Source organism: Rhinopithecus bieti, unplaced genomic scaffold (assembly GCF_001698545.2).
Source record: "Rhinopithecus bieti isolate Rb0 unplaced genomic scaffold, ASM169854v2 scaffold_4967, whole genome shotgun sequence".
Lineage (NCBI taxonomy): Eukaryota > Metazoa > Chordata > Mammalia > Primates > Cercopithecidae > Rhinopithecus > Rhinopithecus bieti.
In genome coordinates this window covers 395,547-419,435 of record NW_016804726.1, presented here as the reverse complement: position 1 = coordinate 419,435, position 23,889 = coordinate 395,547, and the positions used below count along the sequence as shown (strand labels likewise).

The following is a 23,889-nucleotide window of genomic DNA, read 5'->3' as shown; positions in this document are numbered from 1 at the left end:
ATCCTGACTTATGCCTTTTTTTTTTTTTTTTTTGAGACGGAGTCTCACTCTGTCGCTCAAGCTGGAGTGCAGTGGCCAGATCTCAGCTCACTGCAAGCTCCGCCTCCCAGGTTCACGCCATTCTCCTGCCTCAGCCTTCCGAGTAGCTGGGACTACAGGCGCCCGCCACCTCGCCCGGCTAGTTTTTTGTATTTTTTAGTAGAGACGGGGTTTCACCGTGTTAGCCAGGTTGGTCTCGATCTCCTGACCTTGTGATCCGCCCGCCTCGGCCTCCCAAAGTGCTGGGATTACAGGCTTGAGCCACCGTGCCCGGCCGACTTATGCCTTTAAGTCTGGTTAGTCCCAGGATCCTGGGGTACCTTCTTCATCCCCACACTTGTTAGGCTGTCTATTCAATATTATCATCAAGGCTTCTCCCACCAAGGCATTTTCTTTGTAACTAATCTTACAGGACTGCAGTTTCAGATGGTTCCCCACCTGCAAGCCTAAACAGGAAATGATTCGATTACAGATATTAAGACTGCAACTTTCTTTGGCAAGAGTGTTTTGTAACTATGAGATTGCATCAAGTTCGGTTGAACATTTTATTCGATGAATCTAATTATTTACTAAAGAAAGTTCCAGGCTGGTGACTGGTCTCAACAAAAAGCTACCACTGTATTACCTTCTTCTTGAATAGCTTGCTTCTTTTCTTTATTTTCTTCCTTCCACTCTAGGAGGAAAACTTGCTTCTTTTCTAACCACAAATCTGGCAGGAAAATACGCTCATGCATATTTCCATACTAAGCCATCTTTGTCTAAATAACTGTATTTGAATCTGACTTTCTATAAGAAGTTCAAAAACCTTACAACGGTTGGCTCATTACAAACACTTTAAGTTCGCATTAAGAAGGGTACAGGGAGCCAGGTGCAGTGTGGCTCACGCCTAAAATCCTAGCATTTTGGGAGGCTGAGGCTGGTGGATCACTTAGGAGTTCAAGAGCGGCCTGGGCGACATGGCGAAACTTCATCTCTACAAAAGAATCATCTGGGCATGGTGGCACGTGCCTGTAGTCCCAGCTACTTGGGGGACTGAGGCGGGAGGATCACTTGAGCCCAGGGGTCAAGGCGGCAGTGAGCCGAGGTTGCATCACTGCAATCCAACCTGGGTGACAAAGTGAGACCCTGTCTCAAAAAACAAAAACAAACAAAAAAGAAGGGTAGCGGGTGTACAAAAATAAATTCACTAGACAAGAGACTAACAAGAGTGTAAATTTCATATGTGAGTATGTGTGTGTGTGTGTGTGTGTGTGTGTGTGTGTGTATGTATCACACAGTTCACTTTCAGGCGAAATAACATCTAAGGACAGGATTTATAGCTTTTACGCTCAGGCACTACATGAAGTTTAATTTTATGGATTTCATTCTTCCACAGAGAAGACAAATTTTGCTGTAGCCTTTATTAAATTTTATTTTAAATCTTTATCTTTTGAGTCAAATAGCTAAAATTTTATATCATTTAGGACTTAAGGGTGAGAAGTTTACTGTTTTTTTTCTTTACCAATAGAAAACTGTACACATAAACATTTGAATAAGCTTCAGATTGTTTGTCTATCTAATTATCTATCTATTTATAACCCAACCTGTATGGTCTAATTTCTAATCACCTTTCTATTCCCTAATCCTTCCCATAGAAAAGGGCCAGGTGCAGTGGCTCATGCTCAATCCCAGCAAAGCCTGTAATCCCCACATTTTGGGAGGTTGAGGTGAGTGGATTGCTTGAGTCCAGGAGTTTGAGACCAGCCTGGGCAACATGCTGAAACGCCATCTGTACAAAACAAACCCCAAAAGCAAAATTGGCCAAGCATGCTAGTGTGCGCCTGTAGTCCCAGTTACTCAGAAGGCTGAGGTGGGAGGACCGATTAAGGCTGCGAGGTCAAGGCTGCAGTGAGCCGTGATTGCACTACTGTGCTTCATCCTGGTGACAGAATGAGACCCTATCTTTTTTTTTTTTTTTTTTGAGACAGAGTCTTGCTCTGTCCAGGCTGGAGTGCAGTGGCTTGATCTCAGCTCACCGCAAGCTCTGCCTTCCGGGTTCACACCGTTCTCTTGCCTCAGCCTCGCAAGTGGCTGGGACTACAGGCACCCACCACCAAGCCCGGCTAATTTTTTGTATTTTTAGTAGAGACGGGGTTTCACCATGTTAGCCAGGATGGTCTTGATCTCCTGACCTCGTGATCCGCCCACTTCGGCCTCCCGAAGTGCTAGGATTACAGGCGTGAGCCACCGTGCCTGGCCGAGACCCTATCTTTAAAAAAAGAAAACAAAAACAAAACCACTTTAGGCCTGTCATAGTAGCTCACGCCTGTAATTCCAGTGATCCTGTGCCACTGCATTCCAGCCTGGGCAAAAGAGTGAGATCCTGTCTCTGTGTTTTATTTTGGGTTTTTTTTTGAGACGGGCTCACTCTTGTTCAGGCTGGAGTACGGTGGCACAGTGGTGGCTCACTGCAGTCTGGGTCAACAAGCACACACTACAGGCACACACAACCAGATGTTGTCTCCCTGTGTTGCCCAGGGTGGTCTGTGACTCCAGCTCTCAAGTGATCCTCCCACCTTGACCCCCTACAGTGCTGGGATTATTGACACAAGCCACTGTCCCTGGCCTAATTTAATTTTAAGGAAAACAATTTTTTGTCTCTTTGGTTTGCCCTAGAATGACTACCCTATTCTAAGTTTTGAATCTGTACAACAAAGTTGGGTGCAGAACGTCAGTGTCAGTTATACCAGCAGGGATTAGCAAATGAGATTCAAGGCTGCCCATATTTTCTCGGTGAATGGGCAGAACTAATGCAATAAGGAAAATGCTGTTCTTGGTGCCTTTAACTTTGGAAGGGAGTCTTCAGATGGCCCTACCTAAAAGTGCTAAAGGAAGCACATTCCCAGTTTATCTCCACCCTGTTCAGGCATCTGGTGCAAGTGCATGCTGTGCCCAGATCTTACATGATGGAATTGGTTGCACGTTGCTTTATAGATCCTCAGGAAAGAGACTGATGACATTGAAGTAATTGGCATTTTGAGATCTGTTTGCGGCGATTGGAGGAGGAGGTCACATCAAGGGGTGGGGGAGATGAGTAACTACCCAAAATGAGTGGTAAGCCTCAGATTTTTGAGGATGTGGGGAATAATTTTATTTATTTATAGTTATTAATATTTTTGCTATGACTGTGGCATAAATGTAATATAGTAGAAAAAAACACAAACTTTGATATCAGGCCAACCTGTATTTGAGCTCTGGCTCTACCTCTTACTACCCGTGCAGCTTCTTCATCTATGAGATAGACAGTACGTATCTCAAATGACCATTGAGATGAAATGAGTCACTGTAGTAGTACATCTACCCAGTGACCACACAATGTAAGAGCTAAACACATTAGATTCCTCGTTTCTTATATATTAGTTTTCTTCTCAAGGCAAGCCTTTTCTCAGTGCCTTTGCACTTGCAATTTCTTATGTCTGGAACACTCTCCAGATCATTTTTATGGTTTGTCATATTATTTAGGTTTCTGTCCAAGAGTCATCTGTCTCTTCAAAAGGGCCTTCTCTGTGCACCCTATCTAAAATTACCACCACCCCGTCACTCTCTGTTCTCTTGTTCCACTGTACTTTTCTTCACATAGTGTACTCCCTGAAATTATAATATGTACAACTTATTTATTATGTTTTCCCTACTAGAGCATATATTCTGTGAGGACAGAGACCTCATCTGTCCATGTTACTGTTTTATCACCTATAAATATTGACCTTATCTGTCCATGTTGTTTTATCACCTATAAGCATCACCTATACATATTAGTTCAATAAATGAATGAACAAACCAACTGACAATCTTCCTGGTGCCAGAAAAGAACCCGTGGCCGAATGCAGGAAGGAAGTTGTGCCAGGAAGCAAATGCTTTCTGCTTTTGTGGAGTGGATGTTCCCACACTGAGAGCCAGATAGGAAGTAGTCCTGTGACGTCCTCTTACGTCCTTTTATACTTCTTCCTGTCTCTCTCTGGGAAGAGCCCCTTTGAATGACCTTTATTTAGTAGTTGTTATTTTTTGCCCTCCTACCCAGGCTAGACTGCAGTGGCATAATCATGGCTCACTGCAGCCTCGACCCCTCAGCTTCCTGAGCAGCTAGGACTACAGGCAAGGGCTACCATGCCTGGCTAATTTTTTTTTTTTTTAATTATTTTTTGTAGAAACAGGGGTCTCCCTACATTGCTCAGAAAAGTCTTGAACTTTGGCTGGGCGTGGTGGCTCATGCCTGTAATCCCAGCACTTTGGGAGGCTGAGGCAGGCGGATCACGAGGTGAAGAGATCGAGACCATCCTGGCCAACATGGTGAAACCCCACCTGTACTAAAAATACAAAAATTAGCTGGGCATGATGGCGTACGCCTGTAGTCCCAGATATTTGGGAGGCTGAGGAAGGAGAATCGCTTGAACCCGGGAGGCGGAGGTTGTAGTGAGCCGAGATCGCGCCACTGCACTCCAGCCCGGTGACAGAGTGAGACTCTGTCTAAAAAAAAAAAAGAAAAGAAAAAGTCTTGAACTCCTGGGCATGATCCTCCCAGCTTGGCCTCCCAAAGTGCAGGGATTACAGGTGTGAGCCATCATGCCCAGCCTGAATAACCTTTAAATGTGACCACCGTTATCCTGTTAAAATCTCAATTCCTTTTGGAATTAGAACATAAGCAGTGTTTTCAGTCTCCAGAGTTCTATGTCATATACTCTACATGTTCCGTACTATTCACTGAAATCACCTGGATTTTCCCCTAGTTAGTATGTAGGTCACTTTTTTTCCATCCATATCATGCTGATAACACTGTCAATATAGTGTCATTTTAAAACATAGAGGAGTGGGGTGCAGTGTTTCATCATGACTGTAATCCCAGTAATTTGGGAGGCCAAGGCAGGAGGATAACTGGTAGGCCAGGAATTGAAGGCCAGCCTGGGCAACAGTGTAGGATCCCATCTTAACAAAACATAAACAGACAAACATACAGAGAATTGGTGTGTTTTATGAGAAAAGAGAGGTGGTTGAAGATTCAGGCTGTACATTCAGACAGAGCTGGGTTCCAATATCTGCTCTTTTACTTTATGACCTTGAGCAAGTTGCTTAATCGGTCTAAACCTCAATTTCCTCATCTACAAAATGGTATCAGAGTTCTGTCGTCTGCATAGCTTTGTTGTGAGAATTAAGTAAGATGATGCGTTGTTTTCACTGTTTTGTAAGTGTTACTACACAATATAGACACCTTTCATTTGCATATTTTAATACCTTAAGTTAGATTTTTCATAAGCTGATTCTTGGAAAGTTACCTGGTTAGATGTGTAAGTTGCCCAGGTTTACCAGCCCAGGAACGTACTTCATTAATCTAGAGCCTTCATTCCCGACAGTATTCAGATTAAATAGAAGATATCTATTATATTTTGGTATTATAGGTTAAGAGTATTCCTTATCAGAAATGTTTGGGACTACAAGTGTTTTGCATTTTGGATTTCGTTCAGATTTTGGAATATTTGCATTATATATTTGCAGGTTGAACGTCCAAATCTGAAATCTGACATGCGCCATTGAGCATTTCCTGTGAGCATCGTGTTGATTTACAGGAATCATTTATAGGAATTGATAATTTCTTTCTCTCCAAGAGATGGCAGCATTTCAATTTGAAAAACCTGACGTTTGTTATGTTTCATAATTGATTCATCAATTTTTTCTAAAGGTAGAGGCAAATTCATGTTTTTTAAAAATTTATTTTATTTTATTTTATTTAGGAGCAGAGGTTTAATAGGCAGAAGAAAGGGATCTGTTTCTCTCTGTCTCTGTCTCTCTCTCGAGAAAGAGGGGACTTTCGACAGGAAAGGCCGGCCAGCAGCAGAGGATGCCCCAGATTTTATAGTCAGGCATGAGGAGGCAGTGTCTGATTTACGTAGGGCTCACAGATTGGTTTGATCAGGTGTGATGTTTACATACTGAGCAGGGAAGGCTGGTTGCCCCCACCCTAATCTTGTTATACAAATGAATTATCCCTTTAGCTGGGGCCATCTTGTCTGCTTCTTACTGTACATGTGGCTGGCAGAGAAGGGAAGGTGGAGCTGGCATTTTGAACGTGACTAGGCCCAGGTCGTTCTTTCCTGCCGGCATTCACCTGTGCAAGCTCCCAGCTTGCTTATCTATTTCAGCAGCTCAACTTTACTGCTCAACTGCTCTTTGTTAGAAAATGATTTGGGGCTGCTTTTCATTAAAAAGGAAAACCTTACTGAGGACTTCCATACCCTCACTATCTGCCTAAGTAATTTCTTCTTAACTCCTGTATTATTCACCCCTCTGGAATGGTAACCCTAACTGCTTTTAGGGGGTGTTGGACGACAACTCTTTCTGGCCCTTTCCTGCTGAAAAGGGGCATTGTGTGTGGAACAGCAGCTAGGGCTCCTCCTGGGGTCAGTCTAAGGGTCCTCAGATGAAAGGTGTGTCCATGCGTGGTTCGGTGTGCAGCACCATTTGGAATTTGATTGCTGTCAGAACCATTCCGATAGGTTGTAACACTGGTTTGCTTCCACCAGATGTTGCATTTCAATGAATATTGTACCTTGGTATCCCAGACGAGGTCCCTAATATGAAGTGGCTATGTTGTCTGGGGTAAATACTTGGGATTTGTCCTCTCACACCTAGAAAATTTAGGACATGGACACATAACGAGGAGTTTAGGAGTGGAGGTTTCATAGGCAAAAGAAAGAGAAGGAAAGAGAAAGGAAAACAGCTTGCTCTCTAGTGAGAGAGAGGGGACTTGCAAGAGGAAAAGGCCCTCCATGGGTTTTTAAAATAAACTTTATTTGGAATGATTTTACACTTACAAGAAAGTTACACAGATAGTACGGAGAGTTCCTGTGTATCCTTGATCCAGTTGCCCCTAGTGTTAGCCTTACGTAACTGTGGTACATTTGTCAAAACTGAGAGATGAACATTAGTACATTACTATTAAGTAAACTCCAGACTTCATTTGGATTTCATTCGTTTTCTCACTAACGTCGTTTTTCAGTTCCCAGATCCAATCTAGGATACCACATTGCATTTAATCATAAGATTTGTAGATGGTTGGTCAATAGAATCTCAAGGAGAATTTCCTTTCTTCACCTCCACTTCCTCCTTTTTGTCTTAATCTCTTTGGATCTGAATCTCAAGAATTTCAGCAGCTCCTTTCTCTGGCAAAAGATAAATGGACCTTTCTGGATCCTTTAACAACTACTTTGGTATTGATAGCTTAGAATTTCAGGAGCATGCTTTTTGAATACTCAACTGTATATTTGATTTTAATAATGAATGAGTACTGATTCTTCTGCCTGTCTCTGAAGCTTGCTCTTTATCATTACCAGAGACTGCTTCACTGGCTACATGTTCCTAAACTGCCTTCCAAAGAAAAATAGTTCCCTTTCCTTTTTTTTCCCCTTTCCTTTTTTTCCCCTTTCCTTTTTCTTTCCTTTCCCTCCTCTCCTTCCCCTTTCCTTTACCCTTCCTTTGATCTCTCTGCATTACCCACCCCCGACCCCCACCAAGAACAACTTGGGATGTGATTTAAATAAGGGTGGTTTGATATAAGATCATTTTACCTTGCAGAATAAATTATCTTATTGGAGGTGTGGTACCAGATTACTTGCAGTTCTTACTTTGCCCTAGAGGAAATCTGATGTAAAAGCCTCTAATGAAACATTTGTAATCTGTATTATAATTTTACAAATCACTTTTCATGTACATTGTGGTCTTTTAAGTTTCAAAGGGTTATATGGATTAGTTTTCAAAATGGTATTATTACAGTGATAAAATTGAGAAAAAAAGAGATAGTTACTTGATTAGGTAGCAACAGAGATAGCATTGGGACCTCTGTGTTCTGATTCTTTCTCTGATGTCCTTTGGTCGCCCCTTAGAGGTTATTTCTGGTTTTTTTTTTTCCAAGACCGAGTCTCACTCTGTTGCCCAGGTTGGAGGGCAGTGGCATGATCTCGGCTCACTGCAACCTCTGCCTCCTGAGTTCAAGCTATTCTCCTGCCTCAACCTCCTGAGTAGCTGGGATTACAAGTGCCCGCCACCATGCCCAGCTATTTTTTTGTATTTTTAGTAGAGGCACGGTTTCACCATGTTGGCCAGGCTGACCTCGACCTCCTGACCTCAAATGATCCGCCTGCCTTGGCCTCCCAAAGTGCTGGGATTACAGGCATGAGCCACTGCAACTGGCCAGAGGTCATTTCTGGAGGTGTATTGCATTTATTTGGAACTTATAAAATACTTATAAAACCAACCCCACATTCAGTGCTGTGTAACCCTTTACCCAGAAGTCAGTTGAGTTGACAGTAAACCCTTTCTGGTTAAGGATAGGGCTAATTAAAAAACACATTGGGCCTTTGCAATGCTTTTGTTTATATTAAAAACAAGCCAGCAGGCGCGGAGGCTCACTCCTGTAATTCCAGCACTTTGGAAGGCTGAGGCAGGCGGATCACAAGGTCAGGAGATCAAGACCATCCTGGCTAACACAGTGAAACCCCATCTCTACTAAAAATACAAAAAATTAGCCGGGCGTGGTGGCAGGCGCCTGTAGTCCCAGCTACCCAGGAGGCTGAGGCAGGAGAATGGTGTGAACCCGGGATGCGGAGCTTGCAGTGAGCGGAGATCTCTCCACCGCACTCCAGCCTGGGTGACAGAGCAGGACTCCGTCTCAAACAAACAAACAAAAAAACAACAACAACAAAAAAAAAACAAGCCACAGATATGTTTTTGGTGCAATGTACACTATGCTTACCCATTCAGGCTGGTTTCACAAGTTGAAGGAAGAAAATTATCACGAAAAGGACAAAAGAAACTTACTGTTTAGGCTGGGCGCGGTGACTCACATTTGTACTCCCAGCACTTTGGGAGGCCGGGGTGGGTGGATCATTTGAGCCTAGGAGTTCAAGACTAGCCTGGGCAACAGGTGAAACCCTGTTTGTACAAAAAATTAGCCAGGTGTGGTGGTGCGTGCCTGTGGTCCCAGCTACTCGAGAAGCTGAGGCATGAGGATCAATCACTTGAGCTCGGGAAGTCGAGGCTGTAGTGAGCCAAGATTGCACCACTGCTCTCCAGCCTGGGTGACAGAGCAAGATCCTATTTCAAAAACCAAAAAAGAAAAGAAACAATGTTTAGAAAGCTTAAGAACATTATATGTTAAGAAGCAGGAGAGGAAATAATTCCATTGGATGCTGTAGGACAGGGTAGGGCTCAAGAACCAGAAAGCAAGAGAGGTAATGAAACCAAGTTAGGGAACACAGAGACATTCCTCTTCTCTTTCATATCTTTTAGGCTGTATCAAGACAGACTTATGGGCACATTCAATAAGTAGGGGCCCAGAGGAGTATTACTTTTGGGGAATGTTATCAGGAAATAGCTTGAAACTTTAATACCAACTGATCGTGAACATAAAATACTTTCAAGAACCCCCCGTTGTTTTTTCCTGAGACGGAGTCTCGCTCTGCCCGGGCTGGAGTGCAGTGGCGCGATCTCAGCTCACTGCAAGCTCCGCCTCCCGGGTTCACACTATTCTCCTGCCTCAGCCTCCCAAGTAGCTGGGACTAAAGGTGCCCGCCACCATGCCTGGCTGATTTTTTGTATCTAGTACCTAGCACAGGACCTAACAAAATAGTATTATGTTGGTGCAAAAGTAATTGCAGCTTTTGCCATTAAAAGAAATGACAAAAAACATCAATTAGTTTTGCGCCAACCTATAGTTGTTTAGTAAATATTTGTTAGGTGAGTGAATAGAGAAGATCTCTCTCCACACCCTGATTCCCAATCCTTATATTGGTGGTGATGCTGGAAAGTAACCCAGGTAGCAGAACTTGAGTAGCACCTGCTTCTGGAGACACCCTTCACCTGCTTTTAATCATGCATTCTAGCAACGAAGCTGGTGAGTGTTCAGAACAGCCTTCGGTTCTAATTGATAGGCCATGTGGTTTTACAATTTGGATGTCACTAAATGATTTTTGAGGCATATAGAATAAATAGAATGTAAAATACACCAATAAAATAGGTATGATTCACTGTTGCAAAGATGAGTATTCTAATTATCTGCATGCTGAACTTCACCTAAGGCTAGCACCCAACCTGTTCCTTCTCTGACCTTCCTGGTAGAAAACATTCCCCAGTTTGAAGCTAGAAGTATTGGTGTCTGATGCTGAATTAAGTTGCATTTGCTTATTTTTTCTGGAACTGGTGCCTGAAAATTAGAGAAAAAATATACCAATTATTAGCAGGTCAGGCTTTAGGAATTTATAGGAGGCTATGAACTTAGAGTAAGGAAATACTATCCGAAACTACTTTTCACAGTTAATATTGGCTGGGTTCAGTGGCTCACACCTGTAATCCCAGCACTTTGGGAGGCTGAGGTGGGAGGATTGCTTGAGCCCAGGAATTCGAGACCAGTCTGGGCAACAGTGAGACCTTGTCTCTACAAATAAAAAATTTAAAAATTAGCTGGGTGTGGTAGTACAAGTCTATAATCCCAGCTACTCTGGAGGCTGAGGTGGGAGGATTGTTTGAGCCTGGTGGGTCAAGGCTGTGGTGAGCCATGATCATACCACTGCACTTTAGCCTGGATAACAGAGTGAGAACCTGTCTCAAAAAAAAAAAAACAAAACAACAACAACAAAAAAAACCAGTTTATATTTATTAGTAAATGTACTATACTGTATATAAACGAGAACTTAGAAGATACACAGCGTCATATCACATGCATTTAATTTAGATAGAAAACTCACAGAAGCACATCTAGAGATACCAGATTTTATCTCTTTATTGGGTTGTTCTTTAGCCATTCTCTTCCCCTTGACAAACCTTTAGTGGTAGTCTACAAATACATTTTATGGAAGAAGTGTGTTGGAAAATGAAATTTCTCTCCTGTTGTAAACTTTTGAACAAATAATAATTTTTAACTAGCCAGAGCTTGGGGTCCATTTTCACTGCTTTTGTCCTCTGCTCCAGTAAGCTACGTGTGAATTTGTTGTGGTCTCTGTTGCCCTTGTCCTGCAGGTCCTAGGAGGCCCGTAGCTAAGATGCCAGGACACCATGGAAGCTGGGAAAAGTGTTGATAATTTGTGACAGTGGATATCTCTGGTCTGTATCCTGTTCTCTAGATGTCTGAGTTTAATGCTAAACTTCGTGAGATGGGACTTGACACCTCCTAGAAGTGTTCACATATGATTATTTATTAAATTATTTGTTTGGTGAAAAGGAATTTGAGAAAAAAAAGAAAAATTATTTGTTATTCTTAAGTTTTCAATGTGAAAATATTAAAATGATCGTGGAAATAATAATATGTTTATTGTCAAAAATTTTTAACTTAAAAACTGAATGGTTGTTCAAAACACAGCAAAAGATGATGTGCCTTAAAACAGTATCAGAGGAAAGGCTACTTACTGGTTATTAGGTGGATTAAACCTGCTTTGCATTATTTACTTGCCATGATCTATCATTGGCATCACAAACATGGGTGGAGCATATTTAATTTCTCCATATGAAGTAAGCTTAAATTAGGCCAAAGTAGTATTACATAGGGTAGCTCTTGACATGGCATTGCATTAGAATTATCTGCTAAGCTTCTTAAAGAGATGAGGTCTAGGCCCCATTCCAGACCAATTAAAAACCTTCCCAGATGATTTCATTGTGAAGGGTAAGGGTTGAGAATCACTGGAATGAGAGAAGGATTACAAGGATAAGGATACAGAGTATTTGGTTCCAGTCCGGCTTCATTTCCTAGTATTTTGTTGAGGAATTTTGTGTCTGTATTAATAAGGCATATTCATCTGTAGTTTTGTTTTGATGTCTTTCTCTGGCTTTGGAATCAGAGAATAATACTAGCTTCATAAAATGAGTTGGGGAAGTGTTTGTGAATGTTTGGTATTAATTATTTTTATTTTTTAATTTATTTTTTTGAGACAGGGTTTTGCTCTGGCACCCAGGCTGGAGTGCAGTGATGTGGTCTCAGCTCACTACAGCCTCGACCTCCCAGGTTCAGGCAATCTTCCTGTCCCAGCCTCCTGAGTAGTTTGGACAACAGGCACTTGCCGCCATGCCTGGCTCATTTTTGTAGAGACAGTTTCGCCATGTTGCCCGGGCTAGTCTCAAACTCCTGAGCTCAAGCAGTCCACCTACTTGGGCCTCCCAAAGTGCTGGGATTACAAGCATGAGCCACCATGCCCAGCCAGTATTAATTCTTAAGTATTTGGAGAAATATATCAGCGAAGCCTTCTGGACCTGGGCATTTCTTTGTGGGAAGATTACTATTTCAATCTCTTTACTTGTTACACATCTATTCGGATGTTCTATTTCTTTCTTGAGTCGGTTTCAGTAATTTATGCCTTCCTAGGAATTTGACCATTGCATTTCTTTTTCTTTTTCTTTTTTTGAGATGGAGTCTTGCTCTGTCGCTCATGCTGGAGTACAGTGGCATGATCTCAGCTCACTGCAACTTCCACCTCCCAGGTTCAAGTGATTCTCCTGCCTCAGCCTCCCAAGTAGCTGGGATTACAGGCTTGGGCCACCACATCTGGCTAATTCTTGTTTTTTTTTTTTTTTTAATAGAAATGGGGCTTTGTCATGTTGGCCAGGCTGGTCTTGAACTCCTGACCTCAGGTGATCCACCTGCCTTTGCTTCCCAAAGTGCTGGGATCACAGGCATGAGCTACCACACCTGGCCTCCTTTTGTGTTTCTGATTTTTGTATGTATTTTCTGTTTTTTTCTTGGTAGTTAGGTAAAGATTTATCAATTTTGTTGTTCTTTTCAAACAACAGACTTTTATGCCTATTGATTTTCTCTGTTGTTTTTCTGTTTTTTGTTGTTTGTTTATTGTTTTTTGTTTTTGAGACGGAGTCGCGCTCTTTCGCCCAGGCTGGAGTGCAGTGGCACGATCTCAGCTCACTGCAGCCTCCGCCTCCTGGGTTCAAGTGATTCTCCTGCCTCAGCCTCCCAAGTAGCTAGGACTACAGGCGCCTGCTGCCACACCCGTCTAATTTTTGTATTTTTAGTAGAGACGGGGTTTCACCATATTGGCCAGGCTGTTCTCAAACTCCTGACCTCAGGTGATCTGCCCACCTTGGCATCCCAAAGTGCTGAGATTACAGGCGTGAGCTACTGCACCTGGACTATTTTTCTGTTTTCTATATCATTGCTTACCACTTTAATTTCCTTTCTTCTACTTACCATGGTTTAGTTTGTGCTTTTTCTAGTTTCCTTTTAAAATTAACTGAATTTTATATTCATCTAGTTTCTTAAGGTAAAGGCTTATGGCATGTATTCCAGATCTTTCTGCTTTTCCAGTGTAGGCTGTGAATTTTCTAATATAAACCTATGAATTTCCTTCTAAGCACTGTTTGGCTATATTCCAGAAATTTTGATAAATTGTTTAGTTCAAAGTACTTTCTAATTTCTGTCATTCTCTTTTGACCCATTGGTTATGAATTTCCCAAATTTTTTTCTGCTGTTTATTATTTTTCTTTCTCTCTATATATATACACATACACATATATATGTGTTGTGTGTGTATATATATGTGTGTGTGTGTGTGTGTGTGTGTGTATAGATATATATATATATATTTTTTTGAGATGGAGTCTTGCTGTGTCACCCAGGCTGGAATGCAGTAGCACAATCTTGGCTCACTGCAACCTCCACCTCCTGGGTTCAAGGGATTCTCCTGCCTCAGCCTCCTGAGTAGCTGGGATTATAGGCACCCACTACCATGCTCTGCTAATTTGTGTATTTTTAGTGGGGATGGGGTTTTACCATGTTGTCCAGGCTGTTCTTGAACTCCTGACCTCAGGTGATCCACCTGTCTTGGTCTCCCAAAGTGCTGGGATTACAGGCGTGAGCCACCATGCCCAGCCATATATTCTTTATATACATAATATTTATAGAGATGGGGGTCTTGCTATTTTTCCTACCATGTTGGTCTCTGACTCCTGACCTCAAGTGATTTTCCTGTTTCAGCCTCCCAAAGTCCTGGGGTTGTAGGTGTGAGCCACCATACCTGGCCTGTTTTTGATTTCTAGTTTAATTCCATTGTGGTCAAAGAATGATTTTAATCCTTTAAAATGGACTGAAACTTGTTTTATTGTTTGGTATATGTTCTGACCTGGGGAGTGTTCCATGTGTGTTTGAAAAAAGTGTATATTCTGCCATTGTTAGATGGAGTGTTCTATATGTTTGTTAATTCTATTTGGTTGATTGTATAGTTCAAGTCCTATGTATCTGTATTAGTCTGTTTTGGGTTGCTACAAAGGGATACTTGAGGCTGGTTAATTTATAAAGAAAAGAGGTTTATTTGGCTCATGGTTTTGCAGGCTGTACAAGCATGGCACCAGCAGCTGCTCAGCTTCTAGAGAGGCCTCAGGAAGCTTTTACTCATGATGGAAGGCAAAGGGGGAGCAGGAGTGTCACATGGCGAGAGAGGGAGCTAGAGAGATGCCATGCTCTTTTATTTTTTATTTATTTATTTATTTTTTTTTTTTGGAGACGGAGTCTCGCTCTGTCGCCCAGGCTGGAGTGCAGTGGCCGGATCTCCGCTCACTGCAAGCTCTGCCTCCCGGGTTTACGCCATTCTCCTGCCTCAGCCTCCCAAGTAGCTGGGACTACAGGCGCCCGCCATCTCGCCCGGCTAGTTTTTTGTATTTTTTAGTAGAGACGGGGTTTCACTGTGTTAGCCAGGATGGTCTCGATCTCCTGACCTCGTGATCCGCCCGTCTCGGCCTCCCAAAGTGCTGGGATTACAGGCATGAGCCACCACGCCCGGCCATGCTCTTTTAAACAAGTTTCATGCATGCACATGAACTAAAAGAGTGAGAACTCATTACTTCCAGGGAGGGCACCAGGCCACTCCCAGCGGATCTGCTGCCGTGACCCAGACTCCTCCTACTAGGCCCTGCCTCCAACACTGGGGATCATATCTCAGCATGAGGTTTGGAGGAGGCATACATTTGAACTGTTTCAATATCCTTACTAATTTCTACCTAGTTGTTCTATTGTTGAGAGTGAGGTAGATTGTGATTTTTAGAGGAGATAAACTCAAATACTCCTTATTCAAAATTAGTTAAATAAGCACCGTGCAATTTATTAAAATGTAGAAATGCTCTAGTATTAGTTGTACCTTACAAATGCCAGAAATGACATCTATTAATTTAGTTTCTAATATGTTGGGGCTATTTTAATATTTTTAGTGTGAAGGTCATTGTTAATTCTCATGAAAACTGATGCTTTCAAACTTGGCTCCAACCAGAGCAGTCTTTCAGTCGATTGTTTCTGGGTAGCAATTTCCCCCTGAAGTATGACAGCCTCCAGAGTTGGAAGCCAAATATCTGAGTGGGGTAAGAGAAAAGATTTTTGAGAAGGCTTGTCTGCTTTTGCTCTCCTCAAGCATATAAATCTCATTAATTTTCAAATGCAGCACTGTTTTGGCTGGCTTATAATTTCTAGTCCAGGAGCATTTCCCTTACTCATCAACAAGTTTGTTTTGGAGCCTTTTCTAACATAAACATTCTGAAAAGCGGTGGCCAAGTTTATTGCCATTTGATTAGAAGTTTCATGAGAAAAGGACTTGTCAGTATTCCTGAGTTACGGCCCAGTTAATGAAATGTCCCTACAGTATGAGAATCTTCCTTGAGAAGACTTAATGTGGAGGGAGGGGTCTTGTTTTTTTGCTGTCCTGTCCTTCTCATACTAACCCCACCTTCCTATTCTTTTCTATGATCTCGTAATGTATATGTTATCTTCTGATTGTAGAAGCCTTGGTGGAATCAATACATGTATAAGGTAGGAACAGCTACCAACTGCATGTTTCCTTTCCAGTGAAAACCGGGACAAATGACCAGTGGAAGAGCTGGGCATGAGAACCCCACTTCTTATTCCTTTCTTATTCCAGTCCTGATTGACCCAACTGTTTGATGTGTTCATTTCTTGGGTATTACCCCTTGAATCCTATCAACATGCTTCCATGGTCTTACACGGCAGAGATATGTTAAGGTCACTCCTTGGATTTCCTTCACCCCTAAAGTAGCTATTCAAATAGCAATTGATGCCTTTGTTTGAGGCAGGTAAAAAACTTGATTATTTCCATGGAGAGTGGAGAACCTAGGGTTTTTCATTTTATGGTTGTGTTTCTTTTCTTTTTATTCCATTCTTTTTAGCAGGCAACTCAGTTGATTCACCACCCATCAGCTCTGAAGACATCCATTCATCTATATATAGGTTGTTTACACAGACTCATTTAGAAACATGATATATTAGATTTGTGGAAATCAGTAACACTAAAGGATTGAAGACTTATGCTTGTATACAAATAAATATTTTTGTTTAGTGTTTACTGGCTTGGGGAATGATGAGCAGATCTAAGTAGTGATGTACAATGACATAGAGAGATGTCAAAATTCCTACTCTCCTAAATCTCCATAGGCTTGTACGGTCTGTGAAAATCATCATTTGTTTCAGATATTTCTTGTTGAGGGTGGATGTGCATTAAATTTATGGCCTCTGAAATTTATTCCTGATTTTAGTAACTTTGGCAGTGAACACAGAACATATGGCTCTGCAGTATTTACTGAAAGGGGGTTATTAAATAATTGCTTCTAAAATGAATAATCCTAAGGTCTGGAAATGTAAAGTCATTTTATTTATTTATAATGCTTAGAATTAAGAGGAATTAATAGACCAAGGAAACAGAAACTTCATATAAACAGCTATTTCTTTGTAGGTGAAAGTCTCCGACGATGGATCATTTTAAGTTTACACAGATAAACATAAAGCAGATAAATTATAAAACAAAATGAATTATAGGTTGACGGCCATAATTCTGAGTTTACTGCTTCAGTCTTTTTTCCCCTTCTTTGTAACCATTGAAGGTTATGCAGTGCATAAAACAACACATATCTAAATCAGGTTATTGCAGTACCCAAGATAAGTCTGTTATTTGAGTGGGGAACTTTTGTCAGATGTCAGATAAACACAGAGTTCAAAGTTAACTCCTAGGAAGGACAAGATGGAATTTTCAGATAACTGAACTTTAATTTCATTTAGTTTTAGAGGTGGAAAAGGTTTTTTATATAAGCTTTCCTCTTTGTACTAGAGCTGTATATGTGTGTTTAAATGTATATACATGCATAATATATACACATGTGTATATATGAGTATGTATATTTAAGTTGAATATGCCTTTACTGTAGTCTCCACAGAAAACTTGAATCATAAATTTATTAAATGTGTTAGCTTTAATAAATTTAAATTTTTGCATTCATGAAGCAAGAAGTTTTTCAATCAAGAAGTTTATATAATATCCCTATGGCCCTATTACTTAAGAAGGCTAGTGGTTAATATTTCAAAATTATTCTTGGATAATAGCCATTGCTTATGTTAGTTATTGTTTCTTTGAAGTATTCAGACTTACTGAATTGCATTGTTCCCTTATTCTGTGAAATAAAATTAATTTGTTACATTTAATCATTTTCTAATAGCCCATTTTACACTGGGCTTTAGAAACACTCTAAAAGATGACAATTATTTGCCCTTTTATGCCTCTTACATTTTATCCTGCTTGGCTCTCTTTTCTTTCTGACAGAGGCACATTGCATATGATCAGGTGCCTCTACTCTAGAGTCACGGAAATGTGGGTATGAATCCCAATTCCAGCACCTTTGAGCTGTGTGACAAAAGGCAAACTTTTAAATATCTGATTCTTAGTTTCCTCATCTGTAAAATTGAGGTAATAACTGTAGTATCCTCACAGGGCTTTTTTAAAGGATTAAATAAGTTAAAAGCATGACGGTCACTTAACACAGGGCCTGACACATAGTAGCACACTCAATTATTATTTGTGTTTTATTAATGCAATTATTGTTGCTGATCTATGGTTATAATTTTTTTTCTGAAATCAACTTCCTAGCGTAAATTTGTTTTACTGAAGTTGATCACCTGAATTCCTTTGACCCTGTTGAACCATCCATTTTACTTAGCCCCTTTGTCTGTCTCACCAGAGAATAAACCCAGGTGATCACACTCCACTCCTATTATCACAGTAGAGCAGGCTTTCAGAAGATCCTAGAGAGGCAAAGTAAGGCCCAGGTTTTGGAATCAGAATCCCTGTCTCCATATCCTGTTCTACCTCTTATTAGTGGGATAACCTTAGGTGTATTACTTAAACCTGCTGGGCCTCACGTTGCTTCTCTGTAAAATAGGATTAGTAATACCTATCTTGGCCTGGCACAGTGGCTCACACCTGTAATCTCAGCACTTTGGGAGGCTGAGATGGACAGATCACTTGAGCCCAGGAGTTCAAGACCAGCCTGGGCAACATGGTGAAACCCCGTATCTACAAAAAAAAAATTTAAAAATTAGCCGGGCGTGGTGGCACACACCTATAGTTACAGCTGCTCCAGAGGCTGAGGTGGGAGGATCCCTTGAACCAGGGATATCAAGGCCTTGGTGAGCTGAGATTGCGCCATTGCATTCCAGCCTGAGTGACAGAATGAGACCTTGTCTCAAAAAAACAAAACACCAAAATGTATCTTCATATGGTTGTTACGAAGATTAAATAAGTTAAAATATAAAAATGTAAAACAGTGTCTGGCAGAGAGTACTTGCATCATAAATGTCAGCTATTATTGTAACTCCTGCTGTTTTTATCTATTTAGTTCTCCAAGGCTTTGTTCTTAACAGTGTTAATTTGTAAAATAATAGCCTCTTGGTTCAGTTTCTCAGACTGTTTGTAATATCCTTTTGAGATCCAGTTCAGTACAAGAAATAATTATTGAATGCCTACTATGTATTAAGTGCAGTGAGAGACATATATCAGTAAGGCATATTCTCTTCTCTCCAGGAACTTATAAACTGGTAGCAGAGGTAAGATATTGAAGGGCTACTATTACACAAGGCAAAATATTATACTTTTTCCTAACACATAAAAGGTAGCTCACAGGAGGCCTAGAGTAACTCTGAATGCTGTGGAGTGAGTCAGGAAGTTCAGATGAACAGGGTAGGGATTTCCAGGTGAAGTGAATAAAAGAGGTAGGAAAAAACTCCTGGTACTTGAGGAAGAGTAACTGGCCAGCCTTGATTAAGATGACTTAAAATGGGAGAGAGACAATACAGGCAAGGACACAGCCAGGGAGCTACGACTACAGCATGGGAAAACATGGCAGGGTAAAATTGATAAGAGAGGAGTGTGAGTGTGAGGAGGTAGAGTTGAAGTTGGCTTAGACTTTAAAAAAAATACTGGGAAAAATAGTGATATTATTAAAGAAGTAAGAAGGATGGGAAGTGGATTGGGTTTTTGGGAGGAAAACAAGTTTGGCTTTGGATCTACTGAATTTGCAGATGTAGGCAGGAGCATGGTTATGGTTCTGCCATTCTTGGATGCCTCCCTAAAAACTGCTCTGTGGATAGAAAAGGCAGATATTAAGATGATTCCCAGTAGATTCTGGTTCCTCTCAGATGTGACTTGGAAGGCCCCTACACTTGAAGACTTAATTATGTAAGGAGACTTTCCTTGGCCCGTGGGATCCTCCTAACCCTCCTTCTCCGAACATTTTCTTTTTTTTGTTTTCTTTTTTGACATGGAGTCTTGCTCTGTCACCCAGGCTGGAGTGAAGTGGTATGATCTCAGCTCACTGCAACCACTGCAGTTTCTCGTTGAGTTTCTGAATGACAGCTGTGCCATCGTCATTCTGCCTAGTTTGTAGTTGTAACACCCTTTAGGTTTAACTGGCTTTTGAAAGAAAGATAGTTGATTTTTTTTTTTTTTCCCGAGACAACGTCTCACTCTTGCCCAGGCTGGAGTGAGAGAGAATAGCGTGATCTCGGCTCACTGCAACCTCCGCCTCCCAGGTTCAAGCAGTTCTCCTGCCTCAGCCTCCTGAGTAGCTGGGATTACAGGTGCGTGCCACCACACCTGGCTAATTTTTGTATTTTTAGTATAGATGGGGTTTCACCGTCTTGGCCAGTTTGGTCTCGAACTCCTGACCTTGTGATCTGCCCGCCTTGGCCTTCCAAAGTGCTGGGATTATAGGCATGAGCCATTGCGCCTGGCCGATAGTTGATTTTTAACTTTAAAAACTCTCTATTAAGTTGTTTCATTAAGCAGTATTGCCAGAGTGAAAATAAGAGAAACACCCATCAGTCTCCCCTAGCCCGGATGTGCTTTGAGTCATCTAGCTCGATTGTTTCACCTCAACAGAAAAGGCTGTAAGTGAAGAGAAAGAAGAAAAACAGAGGCATATTAATGGTAAAATATTTTGTAGGCTAGAAAAAGGCATTGCTTGGTGAAATGGCTATAATTTTTAGATACAAAAGAAAAAGTTTACGAATAGTACTTCCTGATATATGTGAGTAGTACTTTCATTCACTATACTTACGGTGGTAAACATTTGTTAAGCGTAGAACCTCTGGAGAGCTTTTTCTGCTGGGTGATGGTCCTCGTTATGATATTTGAGTTTGGAATAGGTGTTTTTTAGTTTTAGGAGGAGGAGTCAGTGTTGTGGAGGTTTTGAGCAAAAGGCAAGACTGGTGCTTTGTGGATTGTTATCGCCCTGCAAGACCCTTCGCAACTTCCTCTCACCGCCCACAGCAGAATACGGAAACTCTGCTGTATCAGGCCACTTCTGCAATTACAGACAGTTGCACTTCAAGGGGACCCTTCTTTCACACTACATCCTTCTGTTTTTTAGACTTTTTTTGCATTTAAAAATGTGTTTTTTGAGGTGGAATACCCAACTGACCCCTCATCTCTTCTCTCTTTCTGCTGCCCTGCAGTGCTACAGTTGAAACTCCAGCAGCGCCGGACCCGGGAAGAACTGGTGAGCCAAGGGATCATGCCGCGTAAGTGCCTCTCTTTCAGCATTTGGTAGATTGCTTTTAGGACATGGCCGTGTTTACTGAGTATGCCATGGGAAGCATCTAACATAAAACAAGGATGATGGGTTTTATTTTCCACTCTTTTCTTTCTCATGACTTTCCAAGTTCAGAGCTCAATCACTAAATAGTTAACTAATTGATCAAATTCAGTGAAACAAACTGGGTTTAAAGGGTCAAACCTGGTTTAAATTAGGTGTAAAGGGTGCCATTGAATTTTCCTGTACTTTGGAATTGCACCTCTAAAAGAGTTTTCACTCTGTTATACTTCCTTTTATAGGAGGGGGGCAGATCTTGAGCTGGGGTATTGTGAGGAAGAACCACTTCTTGCATATGCTTTGCCTTCATGTTCTGGTTCTTAGGAAGAGAAACCTCTTTTCTGGTATTTTGAATCAACCACAGGTTTATGCAGAGTGAGATCCTGAGATACTCTAAGGCTGGCCTGGGTGTGAGCATGGCTGAGTACAGTCGTTGATGGCGCTATCACAGCACTGGGCTCAGTGGGTGCAGAAGTCCGTCCCTCAGGGGAAAAAAGAAACCAAAGCTTGCAATCTGTTAGAAGTAAGGAAATTTGCCTTTAATACCAACAGCATTATAAACAGAGTTGAAACTGGAGCTGGTGAGGTTTTGATCTTTCTGACATTTCTTTTTTGAATCATCAGCAGAGAACATAGGCTCTCCCTCTTTTCTGTTTGTATGTTATCACTGCTTGGATACGCCGTAAGTCAAAAAACAGTCATACAACTTCTAGCTTCATGGTGGGAGAACTGATGTTTTTCACTTTAACTCATGATCTGCTGGCTGACTGCTACCATATTTTCCTAGCTCTCATTCATTCATTCATTCATTCATTCATTCAAAATCTTTGAGTACCTAATATATGCCAGTTGATACAGCAAGATAAAGCCGGCTCTTGCTCGCAAGTGATTTATGTTTAGAAGGGCAAGACTAGTAATAGACAAGAAATTTCAGAGCAGGGATCACTTTGAAGTGCAGCTGGTAAATTCAGAGCATGGTAAGTACTATCAAGTCAGTTAACTGATTTGGTGCGTTAATAAGTAAAAGGAATAAGATGGGGTCACTTTGAATAAGATGTTCAAGAAAGGCCTCACTGAAGAGGAAAGGTCTGAGCTGAGATCTAAAGGATCAGATGAAACTGGCCATTCAGAAAGCAGGAAGAGGGCTCAGAAGAAAAAGCAAGGGTTTGGGTCTGGTGCAGGCAAGAAGTTGGTGTGTTTGGAGATCATCAAGTAAGCCAGTGGGGCTGGGGCATGGTGGAGAGAGAGAAGCGGCAAGTGAAGACGGGTAAGGTGGGCGGGGCCAGAACCAGGGCATTATCACCTACATAGAGGAATTGGATTTGACTTTTCATTTTAATTTTTTTTTTTTGAGACGGAGTCTTGCTCTGTTGCCCAGGCTGGAGTGCAGTGGTGCAGTCTTGGCTTACTGCAAGCTCTGTCTCCCGGGTTCATGCCATTCTCCTGCCTCAGCCTCCCAAGTAGCTGGGACTACAGGCGCCCACCACAAGGCTTGGCTAATTTTTTTTTTTTTTTAAGTAGAGACGGGGTTTTACCGTGTTAGCCAGGATGGTCTCGATTTCCTGGCCTTGTGATCTGCCTGCCTCGGCCTCCCAAAGTGCTGGGATCACAGGCGTGAGCCACCACGCCCGGCCTTCATTTTAATTTTTGAGAGATGGGGTCTTGCTATGTTGCCCAGGCTGGACTCAACTCCTGGGCTCAAGCAGTCCTTGAGCCATTGCTCAAGGCTCCTTAGTGGCAGGGAGTACTGGTGTGCCTCACCATGCCCAGCTGGATTTGGTTTAAGTGCAATGGGAAGCCATCGAAGACTTTTAAGCAAGTCAGGACGGACCTACTACAATAGTGATAGGGTCCATTTCTAAAAGAACCTTGTAACAAGTATAAGGAGCCTGGAGTCTATTCCTTTATTTTAACAAATTTTTTTTGTGGGGGGGGCGGGGGTACCAGGTCTTGCTCTGTCATCCAGGCTGAAGTACAATGGCATGCTCATGGCGCACTGCAGCCTCCACCTTTCTGGCTTTCAAGCAGATCTTCCCACCTCAGCTTCCTGAATAGCCCTGGGACTATAGGTGCAATCCATCATGCCTGCCTAATTGTTTTTACTTTTTATAGAGATGGAGTGTGCCTATGTTGCTCAGACTGGTCTTGAACTCCTGGACTCAAGCGGTCCTCCTGCCTAACCCTCCCAAAATGCTGGGGTTACAGGTGTGAGCCACCTTGCCTGGCTTGGGGTCTGTTTCTATCCTAAACATCAGCCCAGAGAGCTTAAGTCCCAAATTAATCTTTTTGTTTACTGCAGTTCATTGACAGACTATTTACCTACGTTATGCTATCTTCTATGGCCTCCAGTGAAGGACTCTCTACCCCCAGTTCTTAAAGCATTAGGTAACTTGTGCTGTGCATCAGCAATGTGATCAGGTCGGGCAATGCTGTACTTTACAAAACTCTCCTAATCTCCCAGTCCATATGGTGGAGAAACAAGATACCTACCCAATGTCTCATATACTTGTCCTTTTCACCAAGGACATCATATATTTAGTGTCTACTTTGTGCCTAGAGTAGTCCTAGATGCTGCCAAGATTAAAGAAGAGGCATGGTACCTGTCCTCAAGACATTGAACAGCCAAAATTTGGGCTGCCAAAACGTACCCATACACAAAATAAAGAGCAATTCAGTGCTGACACATGGGATACTATCTGTAATTACAGCACGAATTCTGAGAGCATAATGCTACTTCTCAGGACTTGTAGTATGTTCAGGATCTAAAAGCACTGCACAGAATGAGTGCCCTGCATTCTTTTTACTGTCTTTCCTGTAATAACAGGGGCTACTGGAAATCATTGTTTAATAGGATTTATCTGTTAGTCTCCTTGCTTAGCATTTCTTATAATACTCTATGTTGCTAAGACAAAT

General features: G+C 41.8%; 1 protein-coding gene across 3 annotated transcripts in view; it reads left to right on the top strand.

Moving 5' to 3' along the window:
- Positions 1-23,889, top strand: part of MRTFA (myocardin related transcription factor A) — a 224,828-nt gene that overhangs the window by 149,424 nt on the left and 51,515 nt on the right. For all 3 annotated transcript variants that reach the window (XM_017870247.1, XM_017870246.1, XM_017870248.1), the window contains one exon: positions 20,840-20,905. In XM_017870247.1, the coding sequence (XP_017725736.1) occupies positions 20,899-20,905 (7 nt within the window). In that variant the 5' untranslated portion in view covers positions 20,840-20,898. The remainder of the gene's footprint in view (positions 1-20,839; positions 20,906-23,889) is intronic.